This window comes from Lynx rufus, unplaced genomic scaffold (assembly GCF_022079265.1).
Source record: "Lynx rufus isolate CCGP_SWC_20201006 ecotype Redwood Valley unplaced genomic scaffold, mLynRuf1.p SCAF_9, whole genome shotgun sequence".
NCBI lineage: Eukaryota > Metazoa > Chordata > Mammalia > Carnivora > Felidae > Lynx > Lynx rufus.
The window spans coordinates 46,151,280-46,161,243 of record NW_025814897.1 but is presented as its reverse complement, the minus strand read 5'-3'; the positions used below and the strand labels follow the sequence as shown (position 1 = coordinate 46,161,243).

Below are 9,964 nucleotides of genomic sequence, written 5' to 3'. Positions count from 1 at the left end.
AGATCCTGATAGTATACAACCAAATCCAAAGGAAGGAGGAATAGCTTGATTGTTAGAGACCTGGCTACTCTGGAACTAAATTTATAGTAGTTAAGTTTGTTTTAAATTCATAGAAAAAAAAAGTCTCGTGCCCTCTTTGGAACCACTGAGATGAATCCCAGTAAGTGTTATGCTGTGGAGCTATAACCTTCCTTGATGCCCAGGTCATTCAGTCAGCTGCATAATTTGAATTTACATGAGCAAGTTCTGAGGATTTTCCAAGCACATGCTGTACTGAGAATGAGCAGAAAGAAGGAAAGAAAGGTAGGTGGATCAGGGAGGCGGGAGAGGGCAGACATTTAGAATCCAGCCCAAAGAAGGTTCAAAATTACACAGAAACTGGGGCTGGTCAAGCAGCTCATCTGGGGATTAATGACGTTTGCACTCCGCCTCCCAGTTGGCCATCACTGGGGGCATCTTCAACACAGAAGGGAATGAACACCCATTCATTTTGAGCACGAAAAAAACGTTCCCAGGTCAAGACTTTGTGTTGTAAGTGAGACCATTATCTAGGGATTCGTCTCCACACCCTGATTCCTGGGACAGTTCACAGATTTGGAAACAATGACAGGCATGCTGCCGGGCTGTTTCCTCAGTCAGTCGGTGCCGAGCCCCTTGCCCTCCTGACCTGCTTATCTTTGTTCCTACAGAGTGGTGCTCAGCATGGCGGGGATTCCAGGGCTCCTCCTCCTCCTCCTCCTCCTCCTCTGTGCTGTGGGGCAGGTGAGCCCCTATGGTGCCCACTGGAAACCCACTTGGCCTGCTTACCGCCTCCCTGTGGTCTTGCCCCAGTCCACCCTCAACTTAGGCAAGCCAGACTTTGGGGCTGAAGCCAAATTGGAGGTGTCCTCCTCGTGTGGACCCCAGTGTCACAAGGGGACTCCACTGCCCACTTATGAAGAGGCCAAGCGGTACCTGTCTTATGAAACGCTCTATGCCAATGGCAGCCGCACCGAGACCCAGGTGGGCATTTATGTCCTCAGCAGTGGTGGGCGACAAGAGTCTTCAGGAAAGTCTCGGAGGAAGCGGCAGATTTATGGCTATGACAGCAGATTCAGCATTTTTGGGAAGGACTTCTTGCTCAACTATCCCTTCTCAACATCAGTGAAGTTATCTACAGGCTGTACGGGCACCCTGGTGGCAGAGAAGCATGTGCTCACAGCTGCCCATTGCATACACGATGGGAAAACTTACGTGAAGGGAACCCAGAAACTTCGAGTGGGCTTCCTGAAGCCCAAGTTTAAAGATGGTGGCCGAGGAGCCAACGACTCGAGCTCAGCCATGCCGGAGAAGATGAAGTTTCAGTGGATCCGGGTGAAACGCACCCACGTGCCCAAGGGCTGGATCAAAGGCAATGCCAATGACATCGGTATGGATTATGACTATGCCCTCCTGGAACTGAAAAAACCCCACAAGAGAAAGTTCATGAAGATTGGGGTAAGCCCTCCTGCCAAGCAGCTGCCGGGGGGCAGAATCCACTTCTCTGGTTATGACAATGATCGACCAGGCAATTTGGTGTACCGCTTCTGTGACGTTAAAGATGAGACTTATGACCTGCTCTACCAGCAGTGTGATGCCCAGCCCGGGGCCAGCGGGTCCGGGGTCTATGTGAGGATGTGGAAGCGACAGCAGCAGAAGTGGGAGAGAAAAATTATTGGCATTTTTTCAGGGCACCAGTGGGTAGACATGAATGGTTCTCCGCAGGATTTCAACGTGGCTGTTCGAATCACCCCTCTCAAATATGCCCAGATTTGCTATTGGATTAAAGGAAACTACCTGGATTGTAGGGAGGGGTGACCCAGGGTTCCTTTCTGGCGGCACTTAGTGGTCTCCATGTACTTATTTTAGGACAGGCCAAATTTTGTCATTGGTGTGTGTGTGAGTGTGTGTGTGTGTGTGTGTGTGTGTAATGTGTCATAATTATCTTTTACCTAATTTTTAAAAATTGCAAGATGACTGGCTTTATTTGAAAACCGGTTTGTGTATCATATAGCATTTAAACAGGTTAAAGGCATTCTTTTGCATAGAAGTGAAAAAAAAACATGCTGATGTTTGGGATGATAGGGAATATTTAGCAATTAAGTTAATCTTTTACTTTCTGAGAACTTTGATTTTTATTTCATATGAACTTGTTTCAAAGGTTTATATTAAATATGTGGCATATGGGAGATATAAATTCTTAACTTCTTATGTGTGTATGTATGTGTATTTTTTCCTGAGATTCCTCTTGTAATTTTTTTTAATGCCTAATCATTAATGTTTCCAGATGGCAGTGTTCCCTACCACATACAACCCTTAGGAAATTTCACGATACTTCTTAGACAGGCAGGTATACTATTTTTGGATTTGGAGGCATTTACACCGTAGTCCTTGACCAGTAAAATAATTTGTTAACTATATTGGTACACATCTTAAACTATATCTTACAGTAAGTCAGTATCCCCAGCTGCTTTCAGTGTTGAAATCATTTCTCTCCTGAAGGCTGTTGCTCTGCTTTTGGGGAAGCCTCACAATGTGGCCGTGTCACCTTTGTGACACAACAGAGTAGGCAAGATCGTTTATGCCAAGCCTTCCATTTCACAGGATTTTACTCACATTTCTGAACTAGCTATTTTCCAGAAGACAATAATCGGGGCCTAATTAGAACAGGCTGTATCACTTCCCAGCTAATGGTTGTGGTCACACAAAAACAATCATTTCATTTTACCCCTGGAGTATAGCACATCTCATGTTTTATCATTTGGATGGACTGATTTAAAATGAATTAAATTCCAGAGAACAATGGACGTATTGCTTGGCAGATGTCACAACAGAATAACCACTTGTTTGGAGCCTGGCACAGTCCTACAACCTAATCAGAATTATTCTACATAGTTTTCAGTGTGGTTTCAGGGAGCTATGTACTTGTGCAGCTTGGAAGCTTTCCTCTTTTACTTACTTTATAGTAAAAATACTGGGATGGCGCTTTAAGAAAAACCCAATAGGACATTTTCCCCACTAGCTTTAAAAGGGCCTCTTTTACTGGGATGCTTTAGGCTACAGGCACATATGATCAAGTACAGTGGCAAAACTGGAAATTGGGAGAATGAGAAGCAGATCAGAATCACCACTCCAGTCAATGTCGTTATGAATGTCTTATCAATATGATAATCACAGTTTCTAAAGCAAAGAATTTGACTTATTTTATGTTTTCATTTTATGCATCTTAGCCTGAGCACATCTTCTGAATGGATCAGTGGAGAAAAAAAAAAAGCAAATGGATTATAGGGCAGATGTTTGCTGGGCTTATACCTTAGGTAACGGCCTGGCTTGTGACTATTTGTGAGGACATTCAGTTACAGCACTGATGCTTAGATATTCTCTGTGTGGGTTTTGGTTTGTGTTTCTTGAGCTTTTCGGAAGAATAATCCTGAAAAGACACTGAAGAAAAGTACAGTCATGGTGCTTTCTTCAAGTCACAAAAGAAATACTATGCGTAGCAAAGAGATGTAGGACCCGCCAGGATTCTTCTGAGCTCCAGTACAGTTTGCTTTGGAATCTAGCAGGAATCTAGCCTGAGGAAGAAGACAGTCTGCATCCCTATGTTTGGTATTTGGGGCGCGGGTGGGGGTTGTTTTTGCTTTTGCTTGGTGTGAAAAGAAGTTCACTGAACACATAGAACTAATTAAAAAAAAAAAAAAAGATGCTCCTTTTGTAAAGCACCTGATTTCTTGATTTTGATTTTTTGCAAAATTTTGGATTTGGAGGCATTTACACCATAGCCCTTGACCAGTAAAATAATTTGTTAACTATATTGGTACACATCTTAAACTATATCTTACAGTAAGTCAGTATCCCCAGCTGCTTTCAGTGTTGAAATCATTTCTCTCCTGAAGGCTGTTGCTCTGCTTTGGGGGAAGCCTCACAATGTGGCCGTGTCACCTTTGTGACACAACAGAGTAGGCAAGATCGTTTATGCCAAGCCTTCCATTTCACAGGATTTTACTCACATTTCTGAACTAGCTATTTTCCAGAAGACAATAATCGGGGCCTCAGCAAGGGTAGGTAATGGCAGAAAGTCAAAATAATATCAGTGTTTAGTTCACAAACAGGTATAATTTACTAAAGAATAGCACCATATGCTCTGTACAACATCACTCACAGGTGATAAAATAACCCTAAATGCCCAGCTTTTCAGTAGTGACAAGAAGCATGGTATCAAACCATTGTGGATTTGAAATAAAAGACAAAGAAAGGACTCTCACGATATTATTAATATAATTAGTGTTTTACATGTATTAGTTATACACTGTAAGGGTATATTCCTAGTGAGACGAGTAGAACAACATTCCTAAAATGTGTGCCACGAAAACTCATCCTTCCAGATTTCCTACCGCAAGCAAAAAGGGCACCATCATCAAGGAGGAGGGAGATGCCTCCCAGTACTCCGTCTCCTAATCAGAGATTGCATTGCCTATTTGCACTTTGAACACTCTAAGAAGTCCTGTAGTGAAGAGACCTGTTTATGTTAAAATCAGCATGTCAATAAAGATCTTCCATTACTCAACCCTCGTTTTCTCACATAATGCCCATGAGCAATTTAGTGTTCTAATAACTACATCTTGGGGATCACCATAACAGCCCTTGCTCAAGGTGATGCTGTGGAAAGTATGATGAGACCCTAGTGGCATCAGGTATTGGTGTGTTTGGGGTTTAACCAGAACCCTGTATCCAGATTCGGAAATGCTCCGAGGGTAAAGTGGGAGAGGATAAACTTGCAAATCACGTGTCGCGGAGAGTCAGAAAGTTATAGCAGAATTAGGGATACTTTTTTCCCATAGACTTTATTCAGAATTTTGAATTTTAGAAAGAAGCTAGTCCAAAAAAGAAGAAAAGAAAAGAAAAATAGGGCTAAAGAGGTAAATAAAGAGGTAAAGTAGTGACGTGTTATACGTAGTTTTTTCTTTTTTTGGGGGGGGCAAAAATGAATTTAAAAAAACTGGAAAGTAAATTGGAACATCAAGATCATGCTCTTCTCTTTCTGTGACTCTGTCTACCTGCTCAGTATGAGAACAAGTCCCCAGGGATGCTTGGGTCAATATTTAAGGTAGTGACTGCTCTCCAAAGCCTACCGGAGTCTTTGGTCCAGATCTTGTTGAGGATACCAAGCCCACACCGGAATGAACAGCTTCTATTCCATCTACCCTGTGCTACTGAAGGGCAAACAGCAGCCATCCAGGGTGATGGGGGTGGGAATGAGGGGTTCTGCCTGCGTCCTCAGCACTGCCTCTCTAAGGGCTGCTTAAGGGGCCTCAGCCAGTGGGTCTAGCAGTCGGGCCCTGCACTGGTCTGCCTCTCCTTGCTTGGTCTGAGTTCTCCTTTCATGCCTGGCCCTTTTCTTAGTCATTGTCGTGAACCAGCTCAAGGATGCCTTGAAGTTGCCTTTGTCAATTGATTTCTATGGATATTTGGGAAAGTGGCCATTTAGTTTCTCATCCAGAACGGAGCTCTTTGATGATTGAAAAGGAATTCTGTGAATAATGAGGCTAGGGCAGCAGGCATTTCCCAGCTATGCCTGGGGAAATCCAGCATGTCTGCTCACTTTAACTTGGTAAGCCCTTCAAAGCACTGTATGGAAGGAGTGCAGACCGACAGCCATCCTCAGTAATCTCGGAGGGACTGGGGCGGCAGCTCCCCGCGTGTCTCGTCTCTGTGTTTCCGCTGTGGTTCCTACTGCGTGCCTTCTTTGCTTGGATCAGTACTCTGAGGGCCTCCAATAGGGGAAGGGCATTTAAAAATCCTTTGGGGACGCTTGGGTGGCTCAGTTGGTTGAGCGTCCAACTTTGGCTCAGGTCATGATCTCACAGCTCATGAGTTCAAGCCTGGGCATCGGGCTCTGGTGCTGACAGCTCAGAGCCTGAAGCCTGCTTCAGAGTCTGTGTCTCCTTCTCTCTCTGCCCTTCCCCCACTCATGCTCTCTCTCTGTCTCTCTCTCTCAAAAATACATAAAGATTAAAAAAAATCCTTTGGATGAGATGGTGTCTAGAGTAGCTAGGTGGTAAACATGGGCCATTCCTAGCAGATAACACATCTGTTTTTAGTCTGCTTTTGGCCCAGAGAAAGAAAGAATAAGGATAAGAATAAACAAGGGTAAGAGCTAGAACGGTAGACTGGTGTGGGAACATAATGGCCTTGGAGTTGGGCAGACTGATTCCATAGTTGCCTTTTGGCAAATAAATTTCAATGCAATTTAAGGCTTAAAACCCTCCTCTCTGATTCAAAGATCCTCTCTCTTCTAGGTCCAGCTCCTTCAGTGGGCTGGGGTGGAGCAGAGGAAGAGGGAAAGGACAAACATCTGTGTCCTCTCCTCAGTGGTTGCTGCTTTTCAGGTAACACAAGCTCTTCCATCCTCCTTAGCTCTTACCTCTAGTGATATAACCTTCTGCCTCCTGCTGTTGGGGTAGACTTACCTGGCAGACAGCCCTCTGGAGTGGTGAACTAGCAAAATACCCCAAGCCCAGGCTTGCTACACATGAGCTACTCATTGGAGATCAGCGTGTATGGGGAGAATGTTCCAGGCTGAGGGAGCTGGAGTGTGAGGGCCCCTAGCAGGAACAAATTTGGTCTGTTCAAGAGGTGAAATGAGTGAAAAGGATTAAAAAGTACAAATTGCCAGCTATAAAATAAGTAAGTCATGGGGGTGTAATTACAGCATGGTGACCATAATTAAAAATACTGTATTGCATATTTGAAAATTGCTGAGAGAGTGGATACTAAAAGTTCTCACCACAGGAAAAACATTTTGTTGTAACTACGTATGGTGCCAGATATTAACTAGACTTGTGATCATTTCACAACAAATACAAATACATAATTATTATGTCATATACCTGAAACTAATACATCAATTATACCTCAATTTAAAAAAAGAAAAAGAGGGGTGCCTGGGTGGCTCCATTGGTTGAGAATCCACCTTTGGTTTTCGCTCAGGTCAGGGTCACATGGTTTGTGGGTTCGAGCCCCACGTTGGGCTCTGTGCTGACAGTTGGAGGCTGCTTAGGATTCTGTCTCTCCCTCTCTCTCTGCCCCTCCCTGATCCCTGCACACACACACACTCTCTCTCTCTCTCTCTCTCTCTCTCTCTCAAAATAAACATTAAAAAAAAGAGAAAAAGAATGACACTCGAGTTTGGGGTCCAAGTATCCAGCTAGATTCCAGGTGCCACTTGCTGAGATGGGAATGACTGGGGGAAAGGACTTGGTTTGGGATCAGGGGAATAAAAATCAAGACTTTTTGTGTTGGTCATGTCAGGTTTGAGAGAATAGACACGCGAGTGGAGATGTCAGGTAAGCATTGCAATTGTTGCTTGTGAAGCTCAGTAGAAGGATCTTGAATCCGCATGTGGCATTTAAAGCCACAGAGTAAGATAACATCACCAGGAGAGAGAATAGGGAGGATGTGTCGTGAGAAGAGGGCTGAGGACAGAATCCTGGTCCACCAACATTTAGAGGTTGGGTTTGTGGAGGAGGAGGAGGAGGAGGAGAAGGAGGCAGCCCAGAAGCTGGGAAAAAGAAGCCAATGAGGTCAGAGGAAACCCAGGAAAATGTGGTCTCACAGAAGCCAAGAGAAAAGAGTCTAAAGCCGAGTGGGTGAGGAGGGAGGGCAAAGGGCTGGGTTGTATTTAGAAATCTCCCTCTGCCTGCAGTGGGCCAGGCAGCAGCGTGAAGGGCAGGAGACCAGGGAGGGGTCACCTCATCCTCCAAGCAGAACATGACCTTATGCATCTCTGGGCTCCCCACTGTGTGGGCACAGGCTGTGCTTCCTCAGTGTCTGACATGACTGATTAACTGAACCCTCCCGTGGAACCTTGAGAGAGCTCTGCCTGTAGGAGGTGCAAGGATCCAGGGCCACGCCCTCCCTGGGGGAGTCTGTGCTTGGAGGGGCCAGGAAAACATGGGCTTAGGGAGGCCGAGGGGTGGCTGTCCCCTCCTGCCCAGCCTGGTGTTTGCTGAGGGCGGAAAGTGCAGGATGACTCTTCAGTGTGGTATTTGTGTGTGTATGTGTGTGTATCAAGTGTGTAAAAACACCGAGTTTCTCTTAGTCTTGATTTATGACTGCCCCCTATCTTCAGACTTTAAAAGGACTAAGGCACTCTCTTCCATAAAGAGTTTTGAGAAGCGTCGAGTTCCAGTCCAGTGAAGCAACACTGAAGCGCTTCTACTGGAGAGAAAGAGGAGAGCTCGGAAAATGAAATAAACAGAGCAAGTGGCTGAGATTGGAGCCACAGCCATGGGAACAGTGCTGGCTCCACTAAATTGTCTCCTTGGGAGACACCTTCTCGAAAAGGCCAACCCTCCCCACCCCCTGCCTTGGACCTTCTTCCTTCCTTTCCCTGCTTCACTGTCTCTGCTTAGCACTAACCACTATATCACATGCTCTTATGTATATTTCTCTTGTTTTTAGAATGTAATTTCATGAAGGCAGGGATTTATATCTGTCTTACCCCCATACTTAGACCAGTGCCCGGCACACATGCTCTCAATACATAGTTTTTCAAATGAATGATCAAACAATCCCAGTAGCTTCATAGAAACTGTAATGCCATGCCTTGGGGTTACTGGGCTTTGGATATTCCTTGCATCCAAACATATCCCAGAATAAAACTCTTGTGATGTCTTGTACGTGTTCTCTTCTAGCATGTATTACATTGCTGCTATTTATGTGTTTGTCTCTCCTACTAGACTATAAATCTTATAAAAGTAGGGGCTGAGCCCTGTTCTTTCCTGTGTCTTCCATTGCCTGGCTCCTGGTCCTGCACAGGAAATATTTGGTGAGAAAATAAATGGATGTCTGTTATGACTTAGCCTGTGGCCCAAAGACTCCTTCCTCTCCCACGCTTCATAAGTAATCCAGCAACATGTCCCGCGGATGTCTATGCTACCCATCTCCTCTCTAGCTCCTCTGCCACTACCCTGATTCTGTCCCCCCATCCTCTCTTCTTTATACCATTATAGCAGACTCCAAGCTGGATCGTGAGCTCTCCTCTAGCTACCCAAGGCATGTTTTAAAGGAAAGACCTGATCAGGTCACTCACTTACGTGTCCTATTGGCTAGCTTTTGGCCCCTAGAGGATAGCGCTTAGTTTTCTTAGCCTCAGATCTACCACCTAATCCAAGATGGTGGTCATGTTTATCCTCCATTGCTCCCCGCTCATACAGCCTGCAGTCCATCAGTCTACACCAAATGCATCCATGTTTTCAAGCTTCTCTCATTGCCCAAGCACTCCTCCTCTGCCTAGGTTGCCTTTCCCCCATCTCTTCAATTATTGAATCATTCACTTGTTCATTCAGCAATAAGCCCTTCTTGGTGCCACTCTGCTCACCCTGGAGCTGCAGAGACAAATGAGACACACCCCTTTGCTCGAGATGTTCATGTGTCTTCTTCTTTGGAAGTCACTGTAGTCATGGCTCTTATTTTACCTCCAACAGTGGTAAAGCTCAGTGACTGTTCTTTCTATAAGAATATTTTTAGTGTCAGTGAAATGGAATTGCCATGTTGTAAATGGAACTAATTGAATGTTCCTCTCACATTTTAATAAATCTTTGAGTTAGATTGTCCTGCCTGGTTTCTTTCCTAGGATTTATTAATATTTGGTCTACATCCAGTTTCCTGATTTTGAAAATGCCATGTTTGGTGAACTAATAGCTTAAGCATGACTAATGTCTTCCTTGGATAAGCCATCTTAGACACAAGGACATTGTCCTTTAAAAGTGACACGTTTAACCACTCCAGGATATTTGCCAGACTGGCCAAACATAGAGTTAAAAGAGCCCATGGAAATGCCACCATCTTTTTCTATCATCATAGGAAAAATGTGTTTGTTGATCGACTATATCATAATATGAAGAAGAATTCATTCAATTCCATTATTACATTTTTATTGACC

At 44.5% G+C, this 9,964-nt stretch overlaps 1 protein-coding gene across 1 annotated transcript; it reads left to right on the top strand.

The window, feature by feature from the left end:
* Positions 1-702: 702 nt before the first annotated feature.
* PRSS23 (serine protease 23) lies at positions 703-2,202 on the top strand. Its single transcript, XM_047071737.1, has one exon. The coding sequence runs from the start codon at positions 703-705 to the stop codon at positions 1,834-1,836; it is 1,134 nt and encodes a 377-aa protein (XP_046927693.1). The 3' UTR covers positions 1,837-2,202.
* Positions 2,203-9,964: the final 7,762 nt, after the last annotated feature.